At 42.5% G+C, this 17,939-nt stretch overlaps 1 protein-coding gene across 3 annotated transcripts in view; it reads left to right on the forward strand.

Annotated features, from left to right (window-relative positions):
- The window catches only part of LOC122573568 (Krueppel-like factor 6), a 292,071-nt gene extending 279,783 nt beyond the window's left edge, over positions 1-12,288 (forward strand). For all 3 annotated transcript variants that reach the window (XM_043740110.1, XM_043740111.1, XM_043740112.1), the window contains one exon: positions 4,973-12,288. In XM_043740110.1, the coding sequence (XP_043596045.1) occupies positions 4,973-5,145 (173 nt within the window). In that variant the 3' untranslated portion in view covers positions 5,146-12,288. The remainder of the gene's footprint in view (positions 1-4,972) is intronic.
- Positions 12,289-17,939: the final 5,651 nt, after the last annotated feature.

Here is a 17,939-nt window from a genome sequence, read left to right on the forward strand (position 1 = left end):
TACGGTTCGAGGTTTATTCTCAGGAAGGCCTATTTCTCGAATCGAGCGAGGCAAACACAATTAAAGCTGTTCCCAACGGAGACACGCTCACAAATATTGCTGTTAGTAGGCAGTCGGCGATTATTTAATTCCCTTCAAAACCGGCTAAGTCTCGGGAATCCTGAACTCGCCGCAACGTTAATGGTGGCCCGTTGATGAATCGGCTTTGGCGCGGTTAATTGAAGCTTCTCGAGTAACGCACGAGCATCCCACTGTTATATTTTATTAAAGCACGATAACGGCGTAAATAATGAATGGCGCGTAATGACCGCGATTAAATTGAATCGCGCGTCCGCGAGTTATTACATCGCTGCAGTATTTCTTGCCGCTAACGAGTGTTGTTATTTACAAGAAGCCCGTACACCGCGGGAGTAGCTGGAGGGCGCATTAGGCGGACACCACGCAGAGTTGACAGCGCAGCGTCTACCTTTCTGTATCTACAACACCACCACTACCAACTTTCGTTCTTTCTTTCTTTCTCTCGCTTCTCTTCCTCTCATTTCTCCCCTTCTTTCCCCTTACATTACTTGTCAGCTCGATGCTCGTTACCGACACGCATCGCGACGCTTCGTCCCGCTGCTTTCTCACCGGACACTCGATGTAATAATTATGGGGGCAAAAAAATAGAATACTTTGAGATATAGGATTGTGAGAAGACAGGATGATGGGAGTTAATTAGGAGACCTTGGAAATTCAATTCTAAGACTACCGGCGCGGTCACGATTACGTCGTGGCCGTCGTGGGTAATGACGAGGACGTCGAGGAATGGCGATTTATGCTTTCGAGGGAAATTGCGGACTTAATCAAAATTGATACGTCTCGAACAATTACGCGATCTCTTTTACGCCTTCGAAAACATTCATCATTCGTAGTCGATGGACAGGAAGTTTGCTCGTCTGAAGAACAGGGCAACATTCATTCGTCTTTACAGCACTTGTCGCCCATATAATTACATATTACGGAACTGTTCCGAACAGACGAGGAACGCGTTACCGCGCGAATCTTGGCGAGATGCTGATAATTGCCAGAGATACATACATCCGAGCTGGTTTCTTAATCATCCCTCCGGGAGATTCTCGAACGATAATGGGAAGCGCTCTCTCTCCACGTTCGAGTATCGAACGGACGAAATATCGTTGTCCCCCGTGTCATCAACACGACAGATTCGACTCACGATGTTTTACGAGTTACGAGCCACGATCTTCGTAAAATATCGCCATCGATTGTACTCGTTGTCCTTTTCTTCTCCTCGACCTATCCATACGTGACGACCAGCTTGTTCCTCGTCTTATAAATAACATAAGGCGATTCACGCGTTGAAGCAAAACTGAATATGCGTTCAAGTTGTATTTTATCTTGCCAGCTTCGAATAAATTTCCAACGATGAATAATTATCGTCTTTCTCTTTGCTTTACAAGATAGAAAACTCGCGATCAATGTCGAACATATAGTACTTGTTCGTACGATGTTCTTCTTTACCGTTTAGTCCGTAACTCCACTCCGCTTTGACAGAATGAGGAGAAAAAAGTAGCCAGCGGCAAGTTGTCGTTCAACGATTCCGTTAAGTAGAAGCCTCGCAAGACGTTGAATAAGAAGTTCTGTTAAAAACTCACTGTCGTCATAAAAATCCTGTTATATCTTCGAATAAAGAACGCGAACAATGGAGAAGCGTTTCGTTGATGGACGAATTTATCTGGAATTAAGGCGTCTATTTGTTCCATTGGTACCGCGGCCCATAACAACGAGGAAGAACCGTAAATGCCAAGACGATTTTTGGACTGTCGGATTTAAAAGACCATCCGAAGGTATACGCTCGTAAACTCATTAAGAATAATTCCTCGTTAAAAGGGGAGCTGCTATACTCTCTCTCTCTCTCTCTCTCTCTCTCTTTACGTTGAATTATTAAGCTATAATATGAATCGCGTTGCAGGAAGAAGTCGCGATATGGTTAAGAGTACCGCGAAGGGTACCACGTTTAATTACGCCGTGTCGTTTTTAATTAGCGTTTATCGTTGACCCACTTGCCGAGGTTGTTCAATAAGCCGGATCGAAGTGATTCTCCTTTCTCGTAATCGATAATTTTCACTTTAATAAATGACGTTAATTTAATCGACGATTTCTCACGAGATCACGACCTTCTTTTCTCTCTCCTTCTTTTCCACTAGCCGGATTAGACCGCGTTTCGCAATTCAATTTCGATTCACAGACGTTAATTCTTGCGATATTTTACGTAAACGGACATGATACCGTTCCAATTAACGTTAAAGCGGCTATTAAATTGGAAAAAGGTATGGTTCGTTTTCCTCGAGCTCGTTATACCGCGCGTTGTTTCAGTACGGAGAAAGAAAATAAGAGAGGAGATCTTCTTCTGGTGAGCGGACGAAACGAAAAGAAGAAAAAAGGAAAAAGTTCGACACGCATCGCGTTCGCTTAATATAACATGGGATTTATACGTGCCGCGACATCAGAGTGACGTTACAAATGAGTGGCTAAGTTCGCTGTTGCGGTTAATTAATGGAGCCGGACGGTATAACGCGGCGTTAATCTATGGTGCAATAAACGTAACGCTGCCTACGTAAAAATCCAATCAAAATGCATTAATAACAGGAAAATTAATGCCTTCTTGGCGGCGTGTTTGCGCCGGTGCTTGCACATTGGCCGATATTGCGTGCATATGCACGTCTCATGGCGTACGTGTTCGTGCCGCTCGTAAATGGACTAATTACTCGCAATTACGTAACGGTCGAGAGCACGGCTTTTTTCCTCGTCATTAGTTCCTCGTATTCCCAGCGAATTACATAATAATATTCAGTCAATGGGCGTTGAAACGTTAAAACGACCGATTTAGATATCTACCATCGTTTCGTTTCAAACGATCGGTCCGCTCGCGCTTGTCGCGCCACGAATCGGTTCTCCGCTGCTTTTTGATCGTACATGGAGCAATAACTCTCGGAAAGCACAGCCTGTTTGAACGTCCATGTGTTACATCCGTGTTGCCGGGCTCTTTCCTATCATCCTATCGATCGTTTAAAAACCCATCTAATAAATTACCAACAGCCTACGCATATAATATAAAATATCGAAAGATGATCTCCCGTGCATGATCCATGATAATATTCGACACAGAATGCCAGTTATCAAAGAAATCGTGACACATTTGATGTTGTAATTAACCGAGTAACGAGCGAGCTTCGAACAAACCTGGAGCAGTGGAGCTCGGACCGGGTCACCGATGTCCGATAATCGTGTCCCTGACTTATTCAAGTATCGATCTACAGCAATTCCAGCACGACGAAAAACGCGTAATCGTCTATCTGGAACGAGGAAATCGCGTGGCGAAGGTGGCTGGTCCGAGTCTGCAAAAGAGATCGGGCATCCAACGGTGACACGCGCGAATATATCGATCAAACGATGGTGCCGTGTGCTTTTCACGAGATAGAAGCTCGCGATGGAACGTCGTCGTTCCGTCGTCCACCATTATCCACGTCCACTCTCGCGGTTTAATGGGATCGGAAACTGGCTGCCTGATCGCACCGTTCGATTTTCTCCGGCTCGTCCTCGTCTCCGGTCTCTCGAACGACGGAACTTGATAGCGATTGCGTCATCGAGTTGTGACCAGGCTGTTTCTACATCTAGACGGCTCGACGACGGCTACGTTTTTAGACCCTAAACCCTCTTACTCTCGTTTTCTGCCCGTTTCGTCTCTTTCTCTTTCACCTTCTCCCCGTTCCCACCTCTGGCGAACACGCCGTCTACATCTCCTTCTCGCTCCCTTTCTTCGGCAAATCGTGCAGAACACCGGACTGAGAAATACGCTCGGTGACTTGCATACAATAGAAGAGAGTGATGGGCAGTTTTCTGAGGGATCCGGAGTCGTTGCAACGCGCGACAGCTGTCACGACGTCCTTACCGAAGAGAAAGAAAGAGAGAGAGAGAGGCTCGGCTCGATAAGAGTCAAGAATAAACCCGCGGGCACACCGTGACGCGAGTCACCTCGGGTAAACGCTCGGAAATGTACCTGTATCGACGTATACTCGCAAATACCGAGGCGATATTGCCGTGTGCATCGATGCTTATCAAGCGCGCCAAACTTCGATCGAGTATTTTACGCCGACGAAAAACTGAGCGACGTTGGCTTTCGGAAATAATCGCAGGGAAATCGAACGACGGGAAATCGAAGTTAATCTTGGTCGTAAATTTATCGCGTATATGCTGCTTTCTGTTATAATTCGAACGATTTGTCAGGACATTTTCAATTTTAACGCCATGTAAATTTATCGTATCGCTTTTGTAACTTGCTGATGGCTCGTTCGATATTTCGAATCGACAATACTTTGTTCGGAAACGAAGCCCCTGAAGAATCATTAGAAGCCAGTCAGGTGCATAAAGGCTGGCAAATCACCGGCACCACTTTTCAATTATATCTTTTGATCGTAAATTTGAAAACGCATAAAACGTATCCCTATAAATTGCCCAAGGACGTGGACTTTCGTTCGCATAAGAAAATAAGTGGCTGTACTAAGAAGATTATGAAAGGAATCGGGCATACGTGTGTATACGCATCGGGCCGTAAATCTAAAGCGAATCCAGCACGAGGTTTTATGTTTCACCGCGTTTACGCTTTTCATTACGTCTCAACGCAAATTACACAACAATGCGGAACGATCCTACCATCTCCTTGGTTTCTTTTTTTCACGCGATTACACCGATACAACTTGGTGATCAATTCTCCATTGACTTCTATCGTTTCGAATGCAACGATCCCCTTGTAATTTTGGACTTGGTAAATTGCAGCAAACAAACGACGTTGATCGACGAAAGTTTCTATAGCAAACTCAAATTTTAATTCTATTAAGTATTAATATTAATGAACATCAAGCTTTTACTCTATGTTTGGAGCAAAGGTTTATAAAGATTCACTGATTTGTTGCAGGCGAAAAACCGTACCAGTGCACATGGGAGGGTTGCACGTGGAAATTCGCTCGTTCTGACGAATTAACACGGCATTACCGCAAGCATACGGGCCAGAAGCCGTTCAAGTGCCATCTTTGTCAGCGATCGTTTTCGCGGAGCGATCATTTATCGCTTCACATGAAAAGGCACTGATAAAGAGGACCATCTAGCCGTTGGAGGAAAGATAGAGCAGACCGAAGAAGGGGTAGAGACCGTTTTGTCTCGGGAAACCAGAACACGAATCGTGATCGTGGACGACGACGATGATTCTTTTTTTTTTTTACATTCGGGACCTGAAGAGCCTCGCATCGTTGCTCGAATCGTTTTCAACGAGAACGTGAAGAGTCGGAGGCGGAAACTAGGAGAAAAAAATGAAGAAGCAAACGAATCGTTCATTAGGTTTAGAGGTTTGACCCATTTGCATCCGAGCGCGGATTAATCCGCGCGCTGCGACTGTTTTCTATCACCAAGCGCGAATTATTACGCAATCGGACGACTGTGAGAGATCACGTTTGATCCGTTTGTCAGCATCTCGCCTGTATCAGTTTATTGTATTGACCATTGTAAACAATTCCACGAGAAATTTTGTTTAAACAAGTAATTTTTTCTCTTTCCTCTGTTATAAAGAATGTAAGATACGATGTTTGCGAAGTAACATTGTCTATCAATCGTTATAAATTTTCGATAAGCTCCATGAAGAATTTGGATGTCATTTGCTGCACCTACGACCGATCGCGCGCGGTGATAGGGACCAGTCCTCTTAAGTAGGGCCATGATGCAAATGGGTTAATCTAATGGAAGTATCATTGCAATTATTGGTGAATAATCGTGCGACGAGCCTGCCAGCAATCGTGACAACGCGAATCGTTGAAATTTTTTTACTTTGTTTCTTGTTGTACTGCCTCCGTGAGAGACAAATTTCTATTTTCGATTTGCGTTGTTTTTATGGCGAACGTACGTAGCGTAAGAATCGTTGATATTTAAAATATTCGATGGAAATTTATTTATTCTTTGTGCAGGTGTATTTAAAAGAAAAACGGATATCGAACGAAGCTTAGCTTCGACGATAGAAGAAAAAAAAAAGCGAGCGTAGATAGTAGAGAGGAGCGATTGCTGCGGGTTTTCCGCAAGTAGCACGCGGTCACTTCTGTTTTTAATTCTAGCCAATTTTTACTTGTTCGTATGTCCAGTTTGTTTTTATTTTTTTTTTTTTTTTTTTTTTTTTTGTACGGTTAAATAAGGCCAGCTCAACTAGTCTAGAGCACCATATGTATCGTCTATTGCGAAGAATAGAGCCAGTAAAAGGAGAAGAAGGAAGTAATATCGTTAAGGTAATTAAACGGTTAATAATTAAAGAGAATATCGAACTCCGGTGACGGAGCTTGGGACTTAGCATGCTCAGTTAAATAAACTACAAATCGTGATCGTTAAACATTTTTTAATGCATTAAATAGCGATTTATCAGATGATGCACAAAGAATTTCGCGTTTAGGGACGGACAATCATCGATGTTTTCATTGTCAAAGAAAACAAGGGAATTTGACGCTCTGAAAGCCAGTATTACGTGTGCATTAAGCAATAGAATTGTGTATACTATCGACGGCATTGCGATGCTTTTACGAGTCTTTCTTTCGTTCGATCATGCAAAAATTTCTTCGGTCGTATCGGCAAAGAAGCCGGTATACCTTTTCAGCCATGCGTATACACAAACAAGGTGCCAAAGTAGAAGGTGCAAACGTATTGTGCGAACGAAGATGTCCATTGATACATTACGCTCAATTGTTAAAAAAAGAGAGAGAGAGAGAGAGAAGAAAGCAGATCGAAGAATTATTTTTTAAACGCTTTTGCATCCCGTTCGTCGAACACGTCACCGCGATACACGTCTCGTCGAATCGTGCCACGTGTCAAGCATCGTCACGAAAAGAAAAATCAAGCGTTTCCTGCTCGATTTCTGCACATTTTATTTTGGCATCTACTACGGAACGAGATAGCTCAAGGAAAATACATTCGAGGCCAATAAAAAGAACTTAATCTTCGCTCGTGAAACGAACGAAGAATTAAAAGAAGAAAAAAGAAAAAGAAAAAAAAAACGCAGAACGTATGTCTACGTTCCTCGTGGTTTTGAGAGAAAGAGTACGTGTATCAGAGTTCGTGTAATTGATGATGCACCGAGTCGGCTGTTCAATTGTCGTCAATCTAAATGCGTCAAGTGCATAAACGAATTACGAGCCTGAAAGTAATGTTATCAAAGAAATTCTATATATATATATCAAAACATATCGTACGAAGGCATCGACTCTGTGCGTCGCAAGTGTAAAACCACGGTAACGTCACGCGATACGTTCTTAAACGAAGCTGCTCGAAGGAGAAGATGCAATAGGAAACACGGTGTTATAAAGAGTTTGTTGGCTACGCTGAAAGTATCGCGCGATACCGCATTATTGCATTTTTTCCTGCGAGTGACTATGTCGAGGGGAAGTTAAGTTTCCCGTGGCGTTAGCCAGATGTATCGCACGAGAATCGGATAGCTCGCGAATTGCAAGCTTGTAAATAGTTTAGAAACCTTGAGTAACGCGACGTCTGCGTACGTATAGCACATGTGTAGCATTCCCCCGTTTTCTTCGAACCTGTATCTTCTTTTCATTTTAATGTTTTTTCTTTTTTTTTTTTTTGTTCCCTTTGCCACCGCGTCAATAAACCGTGGCTAAAGGTAGGTGAAACACAAGAAAACAAAACAAAAACTATTTCGAAGCTAGTTGAAAAAAGAAAAAAAAATACGATGGAACAAGATGCCAGTATATGCTAGAGCCAGTTTATATCGTTAAAAAAGAAGAAAGGAACCTCTACGTGTAAGATTAGTGCGAAGATTGATAAATTAATACTTGTTATGTGTTGTATTTTGATAGGGAATAGTGCCTTTTAACGTTAAGGAAGAGAACGCTGCGTTAGGCCTTAAGTATACTGTTAGTGCCTTAAGTCACGCGAATCTTCGTGCTTGTACACATTTCATAACGCGACCATTCGAATCCTCGTCCAGAGGACCAGTGAGATATATCAAGCGTTGCTTTATTCGGTCGAGATTCATGGAAATCAAGTTACAAGATTCTCGATACTCTCGTTTAAATGTCGTTCGAAACAAACGAGGAAAATTTCGCTAATCGTATTAACCGAATCTTCATATCTTAGGTAAATTTAATTCAAGATCCTTGCTTTCGTTGTTACTCCTTCGATTCACTGTTGCCAATTGCTTCGTCTTCATCCTATTTCGACATCTACGATTTCTATCATTCTATCTGTGATTTTCATCCGAACGATCGATCGCGAAACAACGAATCACGTTCGATGGAAAATTCGTTGGAAACGCTCGTCAGATATTTCTCACCTGTTCAAGAAGCATCCTTTCGTTTCGTAAAGCCCACAGCGATTTGCGTCGAACGACAAAATACATAAGTACCACATACTCCGTTATAGACCCGCAGGGACGACCACGCCCCTGGTTGATGGTATGAATAATTTTCGTGCGATCGTCACTGCGAAATTCAATCCGAAAATGAACGAGGTGCCACCCAGGATGCCATTCTACGATCTTGATGACTGATACCGTTGTACCTTTCCTGTAAGGGATTTCTTCGGCGGAACAGCCGTCAGTAATCTGAGCAGAGCGAGGGCGATGAGAAATGCATACTGACGTCATGCCGACACCCTCTTTGATCATTATCATTTTTTTCACTGTGAGCTCGTGCCGAGTCGTACGCTTCTTAACGATACATCCCAACGTTGTGCCGTTATATCTCCACCTCGGGACGATTCATTTCGGCTAATTGTCGACGGGGTGATAAAACGATATTGTTTCCGGTTAACTTTTACCCGTGAAGCCTCTCATTCGCGAAACGTATTAACATACATCGCCTTCGTCACATTCGTATGGAATCACCTCGTCGTTCTTCATCGTAAAATTTCGTTTCGGCCAAACTCACGTAGGTTTCTTTCTTTTCAGAACTCGATCAGACGAAATGTACGATAAAGACGAACCGCTTTCCTCGATCCGAAAAATTTGATCGCTAAACCACATTCCAATCTTTTTAAAGTTTGTTGCTACAAACGCCATAGCTGTTAAATTATCGTGGAAGAATCGTTTAACGATAAGCCGAGCGACAGGAAGTCAGGGATTTCTATAAGAAGCATAACGACCTTATCGAGGTCCTTCAAGGTTAGCGACGAACATTCCACGAGCACACACATTCCTAGGTCGTGCACGCGTACAATAGATTCGCGAAAACCCGGACAAAGAGTATCGGCAATTTGTATTTCATGTTAATGAGAAGCTATTCAATTTCCCGTAGAAGGTGAACCGTCGGTGAAACAGGAAACCGGGTAAAGGAATTGAAGGCGACCGATTTTCTACAAAGGCCCCACCTAGAGAAATTAGCATTTCAAGTGCCTTAACAGACGTCAACTGACACCTAACTAATCGAGGCTACGCGTTCGAATTGAAATCACCTTCTGCGATCGAATGGACGCTTTCGGCCACTCGGTTGACACACTTCGGTTAAAAAAAGGCGACGTAAAGTGGGAACGAGGGGCAGAGAAAAATGGATCGGCATAAAATTTCCATTGGCGATGATTGATAATTCGAAACGCGGTACGTTTGTGTATTCGTCCGAAGGATTTACAAATAGCGTATAAATCGGTTGGAAGATTTCGGTATTCGATCGTTAAAAGAAAAACATCTGTTCGCGTTCTTTAATTTTAATTAAGTTTTAAGATTGGGAAAAGGAAAGGTCTTTAAATCAAAGAATTTTCTCGAAAAGAATTCGTCTTTCGACAAGGTCTTTCAAAAGTTCAACCCTCCGACGTCGATCGTTTGGATCGTCGTTGCTCGATCGTTCGATGGGTGTCGACGTACCTGAATTCGTTGTTAGATTGTTGATTTCATCATATTCTCGTGCGCTTACACGGCTGTCGGAAAGAATTCCAGCGTGGCGTATTAATAATTTAAGAGGTGCTCTTAACGAGCGCGTTCGAGTGATGTTTAATGGCCGCGCGAGAGATCGAGCGAGCGATCCTTCGAAAACGTGTCTGATAAAAAAGAAAAGAGTAGGAAAAAGTCACGATGTATCGAGCTTTTCGAAGACGTAGCTGACAGGTCAGTCCGTCAAACTAGCGATGATTTTCCATTCTTCGCTTCAAGGGCCAGTAAAATGATACACACGACGCGCACACACACACACACACACACACACACACACATACACACACCACATATACGTCGGTCACTAACATGCATACCTTATGAAGCAACCACACGTATAAATTGCATCCTTAATCTGCGATCATGCGCGGTGCTCAATCTCTCTTGGTGCTTTCGTACGTTGAATTTGACGTGCGTACATCGTGGACAATACGAGGTCGATTCTTAAAGATCCATTACGCAGGAGCGCAAAACGTATCGTTGCAAGAGGTGTGCACGTGTTTGCGTCTAGGAGATGTCGAGCCACATAGGAAACGAAAAGCAATAGCAAGTAATATATTTACACACGTAGTTAAGTATATTCCACGAGTTATACAACGTTAGTTAATTGCCTGAAACGCAAACTTTAAAACGCCATCACATTCGAACTCAGGAAACGAAAATGGCTATCGAGAACGAATCCAATTCATCGATTTTGATTTCTCTTTTACGAAAGAATTGTCGCGTTTTATGTGGTCCAAGAATCTCCAACGATGAAAAAAAAAAAAAAAAAAGAAAGAAACTACGCGAACAGAAACACAGGCCGGTGATTAATAATTTACTCAGATACGGAAATTCTCGTTAAGAAAAAGAAAAAAAAGGAATAAAACGGAACTACTAGATCGTAAGGATAGATACTAGCAGATAGTAATACTTGTACATAGTATGTAAAATTATCCGTTGATCATCACCGTTAGTAAAGCAACGGATCAGCGTAGCATAATTTTTCTCGCAATAATGTAATCAATGGGGGCCAGTAATTCTCTCTCGGATCTCGCACGGTGTTATACACTGCGAGGCGCGTGGCGTACCCTTTTTCTCAGCGAATTTTTGGCGCAGTCGAACATACACAATGCACACACAATATACATATACACAGTTTCGTCGCGCGTGCTTCTCGTCGATTGTTCGAACGCGAGCAGCGAATGAGAACGATCGAACCTCGCGCGGAAACGCTTTCAGGTTCCTAGAACAGGTGTAAACGATCGCATCGAATGGTAACACGAATATGTTGGATCTACCGCGATGAAAATCCGTGGGTCGTCGATGAACGTGTTTCTATTGGACGCCGGAACACACGCGAACGCTCGACTGTCGTCGAAGTTGGGAAGGTTTAAAGGGACAGTTCTAACAGTCGCGCGCCACCAACTATTACTTTATAAGAATATATGTAACTGTATATGTCGCGTAGAGTTGCGTAGGATCGTTAATATAATATATTACACTACGACTCACTCTGTATAAACGAAGGCATTATTATAACTTTGTACTTTCTAATTATACATTAACCGCGTCGCTTGAGGACGGTCGCTATTCGTACCGCGCACGTCGGCAGGGGAGGTTCGTTAGTGCATTAAAAGAAAAAAATATATATATTATATATATATAAATAAAAATCTATATATATATATAGATAAATATAGATATATATTGTAAATGTGGTTGTAATCTTATTACTGTTATATCGATATATCGATGTCCTTGATTTGGATAATTTATTTATTGCGATGTGAACCGAAACGAAGATCGTGTAATTATCGTATACCGCGGAAAAGAAGAAAAAAAAAAAAAAAGAAAGAAAGAGCAAACTGATTATTGAAGTAATAGCGAAATATTATTAATACGCACGAAATTATATATTTATACAACGTTATCGACGCGAGGACACGTCTGAGAGGCGCGTCTGGTCGCGTTAAAGTCCTAAATTGTGAATCACGTTTGTGACAGTACGGTCGAGCGGATATTTAAATATCGTACTTCGCGATTCCTACTGAGGAAGTAAAAATTATTGTATCGTAAGAGGGCGGTCCGTGGCCCCGTACGTGTCCATTAAATAAATTATATCGTCGACATAATCGCTAGCACACAAGGTGTCACGTGCGTCCTGTGCGGTACAATATCGCGCCAGTCGATAATCTTATTATCGAAATGATGGTTACATATTTTAGATAATCCTATTATCATTATCATTATTACGATTCTTATTATAATTGCTACTATTACTATTATTATTGTATTTGGCAGGGTTACGACATTAAAATCGTAAAAAAAGAAAGACTAACGAGTTTTCCTAACCACCTGACAGCGATCCTTGTACCATTTCCTGATCGAAGTTTTGTCTTAAATCAATTCGAACCAATCGGAATTAATAAATTAATAGAAACGTTGTCGATATCGTTTTACTAATCTTAACACGTTATTCACATTATTTGGAATATTATGTCAAAGTTATTACGCTCGTCCTCGTTAATCAAGTCCGCTGACATCGCGTCGCTTGAATTCAAATAATTCGAAACAGTTTACCAACGTGAACCTGTTATGAATGTCCAACTGAAAAATTATCGAACGAGCCGAGAACGTGGAACCTTTTCTAAAAACGTTACCAGTCTTGCTCCCATATAAATGCATCTGCATCCTCGTTAACGTTTTACCCCGTTACACGCTAGTTAGACGGTCGTGGTACGATAAATAAAGCCGCAAAACCGGGCAAGCCTCGTAGATGTTTTGTGACAACCGGCCAGTCACAATACGATCATTAGGCTATTTTCCACAGTGTACCGCCCTAAGACGCAATATCTCTGCCGAGGCCACGTATTTGTCCCGTCTGGCAACAAGATTTCTGCACACTGGTATTCCACTAAGTTGTAGGTAGTCTCCGTACTAGGTAAGTACAAATCCTACCGTATACCTCCGGGAGAATTTGTAGTCCGAACGGCGGCTATAACCGAGGCCATAACTTAAGCGGAATACCGTCGTTGATTCCAGTCCTCGCCGGAATTCCCTCTCGAGTCGGTGCAATTGTGGATATCAACGACGACACGACGTCCTTTCGTGCTGATACCTGGCCGTCTAGAAACCAGCGTTTCCTTTGTAAATGAAAGCGTGTCGATCGAACAGATCTTACGGGTATACTTAATTAATCGCCCGCGTTTTGCGACGGTTCTTTCGACGTTCTTCTTGGCTGCTCTCCGTGTTTTCGCGAACTAACCGAAACCATAGACAAGTAACGACAAGTACGTAACGATTCGCGTTGTCCGATCAAATAAACTCTACCACCTGTGCCAAGTTCTTGGCCGATGTCGATAAAAAATATACAAGGAACGAAATCATTTATGGTAGCGGCGATAAGGAACTCGTATTTGCCGGCATCATGGTATTCGAATCGTGGTCGCGTTTCCTCCCATTGGTGGTATTTATCGGTCGAAGAAACCGGAGAGCTCTTAAGAAAGTAATCTTTATATTTCTTTATATTTAATCTTTACATTTAGTCTTTACTTTAATCTTTATATTTAAGTTAAAAGCGTCTTTTTCTTCGTTTTATTTTGATAGTGCGGCTTCCGCGCGGAAACAACGTAAAGTTAGAAAGAACGAACGATCGAAGCGTGGCGGAATCGCAATTTCAGGCAAAGCGGCGTGTGCGCGGCGAGCGTGCAGTCGCCTATATAGATCATATCGTTAATTGAAAACGGTGAAGGGACTCTGTTGGGAACAATAACGAGATCGGGAGGAAAACGCATTCGCACGGCGGTGTTTCGAAAGAAGGATATCTGCATGCTGTCGGTGGTGCCGCCGCACCGCGTAGAGAAGCAATCGATGGTTGTTGCGGCACGCATCCCTGAATCGGCTCCGGTGTACCGTGTACGCTCACGACGTTTTTACTGCTCGCTCTGCTTCTAATGGGATCCAGCCTCCATAATTGAATTTACGAACCGCTCCAGTATACCCACGTCGTCCATTTTCCGCGAGCCCCTGTTGACGGCCACGTGACATTCCCATCGCATCGGAGCCCTACGAGGCACGAACGTGCTTAATGCTCCCGCTTCCACTCGATTTCCATTCGAACCGGCCCCGAAGTATATTTCGTCGACGCTAATGACGGTATAACTTACTATCCTTATACCCGTATTTCTATTAACCGTCCGTTAACTATCAACAAAACGGTTACAAATTGGCGTGCGCCGGTGAATCGCGGCAGAAAAACAGAGACGAAGGATAGTGGCCGTCGCGAGTGAAATGTAAGCGCGCGGCTCATCGCGAAGATCGGACGTATCGGTAATTAAATTTACTAATAGAAATTATAGGGTATCGATAGGTAACGGATGCTCGGCGGAACGTTGATTACCGTTGTGCCGGGTAATTGGGCCGGCGACCGACGAAAGAAGAGAAACAGAAGAGTTATTGGGTACAGGGTCGATCGTTTGCTCGCTCGCTCGCTCGCTCGTTCGCTCGTTCGCTCGTTCGTTCGTTCGCTCGTTCGCAATTAGCAACACCGATTCCAGCGTAACGATACTCTTAACGTTCACGAGCATGTACGATAACCGATAAATTAATGATTCATAGATCGCGTATGCAGTAATCGATCAACTTTTTATACGTCCCTTATTGGTTCGTAATAAACGTAATGGGCTGATTGATCGTATCCGATTAATGAATTGATTCTTCTTTAGCGTGTATGGTAATTGAACATTTCCTGAATTCCAATGACTCTGGTCTTGAAAACGGCTATCGCTGTACTTACACGCGTTTAGCTATTTTAACTCTCGGCTATTTACGATCGGGTTACTTAAGACCTTAACTGTGTAAAAAGACTAGAGAACGCAATTTTAACGCTATTCCTTCTATTTTTATTCAATAATAGAATTACTTGAAGAAAATGAAAGAGTGTAAGTAAAAAATGACTCAATTTCCTACATCTTCAAGATGATAATATCAAAACCACATTGTCTAAAATAACACGATTTTCTTCTTATGAAATTGATTACCTGCAGCGAAGAAATAAACGATCGCAATCAAACTTTCCGATAAGCAATCAAGATGATTCGAATAGATGTGTTTAGATATTTCTGGACACGTAAACCGTAGTACGCGTCATTTATCATGGCTATCGAATTTTTTTTTCTACGATCGTTGGCACGATAACGCGAAAAAGTCATCGGTCGCGAATAAGGGTACACCGCATAAAGCAGCGTGATTACCGTTACACTGAAATATACGTTTGCGTATAGTTGAACGTAACGAATGGCCCGGTGTGTTCGCGCTCGTTATTAATCGCTCAGACTGGCTCGCGTGGATATATATTTGTCATCATTAGTGGGTGCGAGGTGCAAATATATTTGTACGCAAGCGGTACAATTCCTGGCTTATAGAGCCATTGCATTTAGAAACGTCGGCGCCGTTTATCGATCGGCGATTGTATCTTCGGACGAGCCGATTCGTAAACCTAAATGTCCCTAGCGAAACGCAGAAACCATTCTTAGCTTGATAATACGTTAAAAATATAAGAGTATCGTAGAAAGAGTACTATGAAATTTGAAATTATTTCATTATTAACTGCACAGTAACGAATTATCACAAACAAATTAACAAATCGATATATATATATCTGAAAGAAATTTCTTAAGGATAAAGTTCGATTATTAATCGAATAGGAATTTTTAAATCTTGCAAGATTGGCGAATCGTTCAATGGAGAAAAAAAAAAAACGAACAGAACGAGACCGACATTAGCTACAGTTTCAACTGCAGCTACCAACGTTTCGGCGATGTATGAACGAAACCGAGACATCTTTTTGCGGTGTTGCACGCGGTTATAAATCATGCCTCACGTGTACATTCGTGGCGAGCCTATTTGATTGCATACGTATAAGGGATTGGATACTACACTGTGCGGGTTCGTTGCCGAGTGGTAAAAGTGACGATATAATTTTAGCCGGGCATTAGAAAGTGAATTACGAAAACGTTCGCAGCTCGTAAAAGGGATTGGAACTCGTTACGATTAGGTTTAATTTTAAGCATTTTAACAATCGTGGCACATTAGTACGAAACGGAAAAATATAAAACACGTAGAAAATTCAGGGTATGCGGTCAAATCGATGAATAGTACAATGAGTTTTATTAAGTCGATGCCGATAAATGTCCCCCGTTACAAATGCAAAGGATTACGATCGGAGCAATTACACTTATCACGAAAATTGTACGTCTCGCATATTTGCCGATTGGTTAGAGCCGTAAAAATCGATTGTTTATTTATCGTTATGTAAATCGTTATCTTCTTCGGGCTGCTTATACTTAGACGATTACCCTCGTTTCATGGAAATCCACACGAAGATAGGAAAGAAAAGGTGGGAACGTACCGCGTATTTCTTGGGAATACTTTGCCAAACGAATGTAACTAGAACGAGTGACAATTTTATCGTAATCGTGTGGCTTATTTCACCATTATTGGGCCATTGGTCGTTTCTAAAACGATCGATATAAGCGCTTTTGTCTACTCAATAGCATACTAATACCCTTTATGGCGTCATCGTGATTTCATCTTGCATAGCCGGAGTCAATTACAAAGAAGTAACATTTTCATGCGGAAAATCCGCTTAGCAATTCCCGTACCAATGGAGCTAGGTAATTCGATCTCTTTATAGATCTCGAAAGTATACGAAAAAGTTGATATTTCTTTCGCGAGATGGATCATCGTCGACGACGGGGAAACTTCGCCACCGTATTTGTACGGCCGATAAAATGACACCGGACTCGCAACTCACGGATAACGAGGCAACTTTACGAAACAAAAGATCGCGCAGTATACGTTGGTAGACATAAGCAGGCATACACGCCTGCATTTCTACGAAACTACCGTCGCAGAAAGTCCACGCTAGCCCATAACGCATGTCATATCTGACGATCTTTACGAGGGAGCTGATCGTTCGACGACGACTACGAGCCAGCCAAGCCAGCAAGAAACAACGACAAAGTTGAATCTACCAATGAAAACGAACGTTCTGCAGCATGTTCAGATGCGGGCCGACGAGTCTGTTACGGTAATCGCCGGATCGTCGACACTTTGCAACGCGAATGACGCGTTGAAGGGTTCGTTTGATTAATTAAGTCGCGAGTAAATGTCGAGTATCGTGTTTGTTGAGATCATGCTCGTATTACATATATCGCTGGTTTGCCGCAAGAGTAACATATGTACGTAGAAACCTGCTAATTTTTACACCTTTGCAAAAATTAATGCTATCTCCTGAAAAAATCTATTTTGCTGCTGTGTCTCTTCTCTAACAGATCAACGATGTATATAACATATGTCGTCCGAGAAGATGTTGGAGAAACAGGGATACCAGTGATGTCGATTCGCGCATCATTGGAGCGGACATTGGTGAGAACGAATCGTGGCGAAAAGTGTGAAAAGATGTGCAGACCTTGAGAAAACTTATCGCAACTGCATATTAATCACGTAATTACTGTCTTATCGACACCTATCCTGAATATATATAAAATTGTACTATTTATAATTGCTTCAACACGTTTGACGTATCGATGCTTTAATCAACAAGGATCATCGATCATCGTTTCCCCTATAACAACGTGACGACATTTCTCCCAAGAAACATCTGTTTAAAAATATCGAAAAGGCATTCGATCAGATGAATTTCTCGATCAGGATCCCCGTTTCTTCATAAAGGGCCGCGTGACGTTTCGATGACGCTTGGCCGTGTCTGACGACAGGCAAATGAGTAATTTATTGCGCTCGAACATCGGGACCTTTCGTTCCTCTGCTTATTTTTTCCTGCCTTTTTATTCTTCCGCGTCAACCGTGTACAGCTGTTCCTACGGCTACCAACGACCTCTATCTACGGTCTCGAAACAGCTTTTCAGGTTTAGGAGCGAGTTCGTGTCACGTTTCCCACGGCGGCGGTACACTGCGAGTTGCATACATACGC

Source organism: Bombus pyrosoma, linkage group LG12, assembly GCF_014825855.1.
Source record: "Bombus pyrosoma isolate SC7728 linkage group LG12, ASM1482585v1, whole genome shotgun sequence".
Classification (NCBI taxonomy): Eukaryota; Metazoa; Arthropoda; class Insecta; order Hymenoptera; family Apidae; genus Bombus; species Bombus pyrosoma.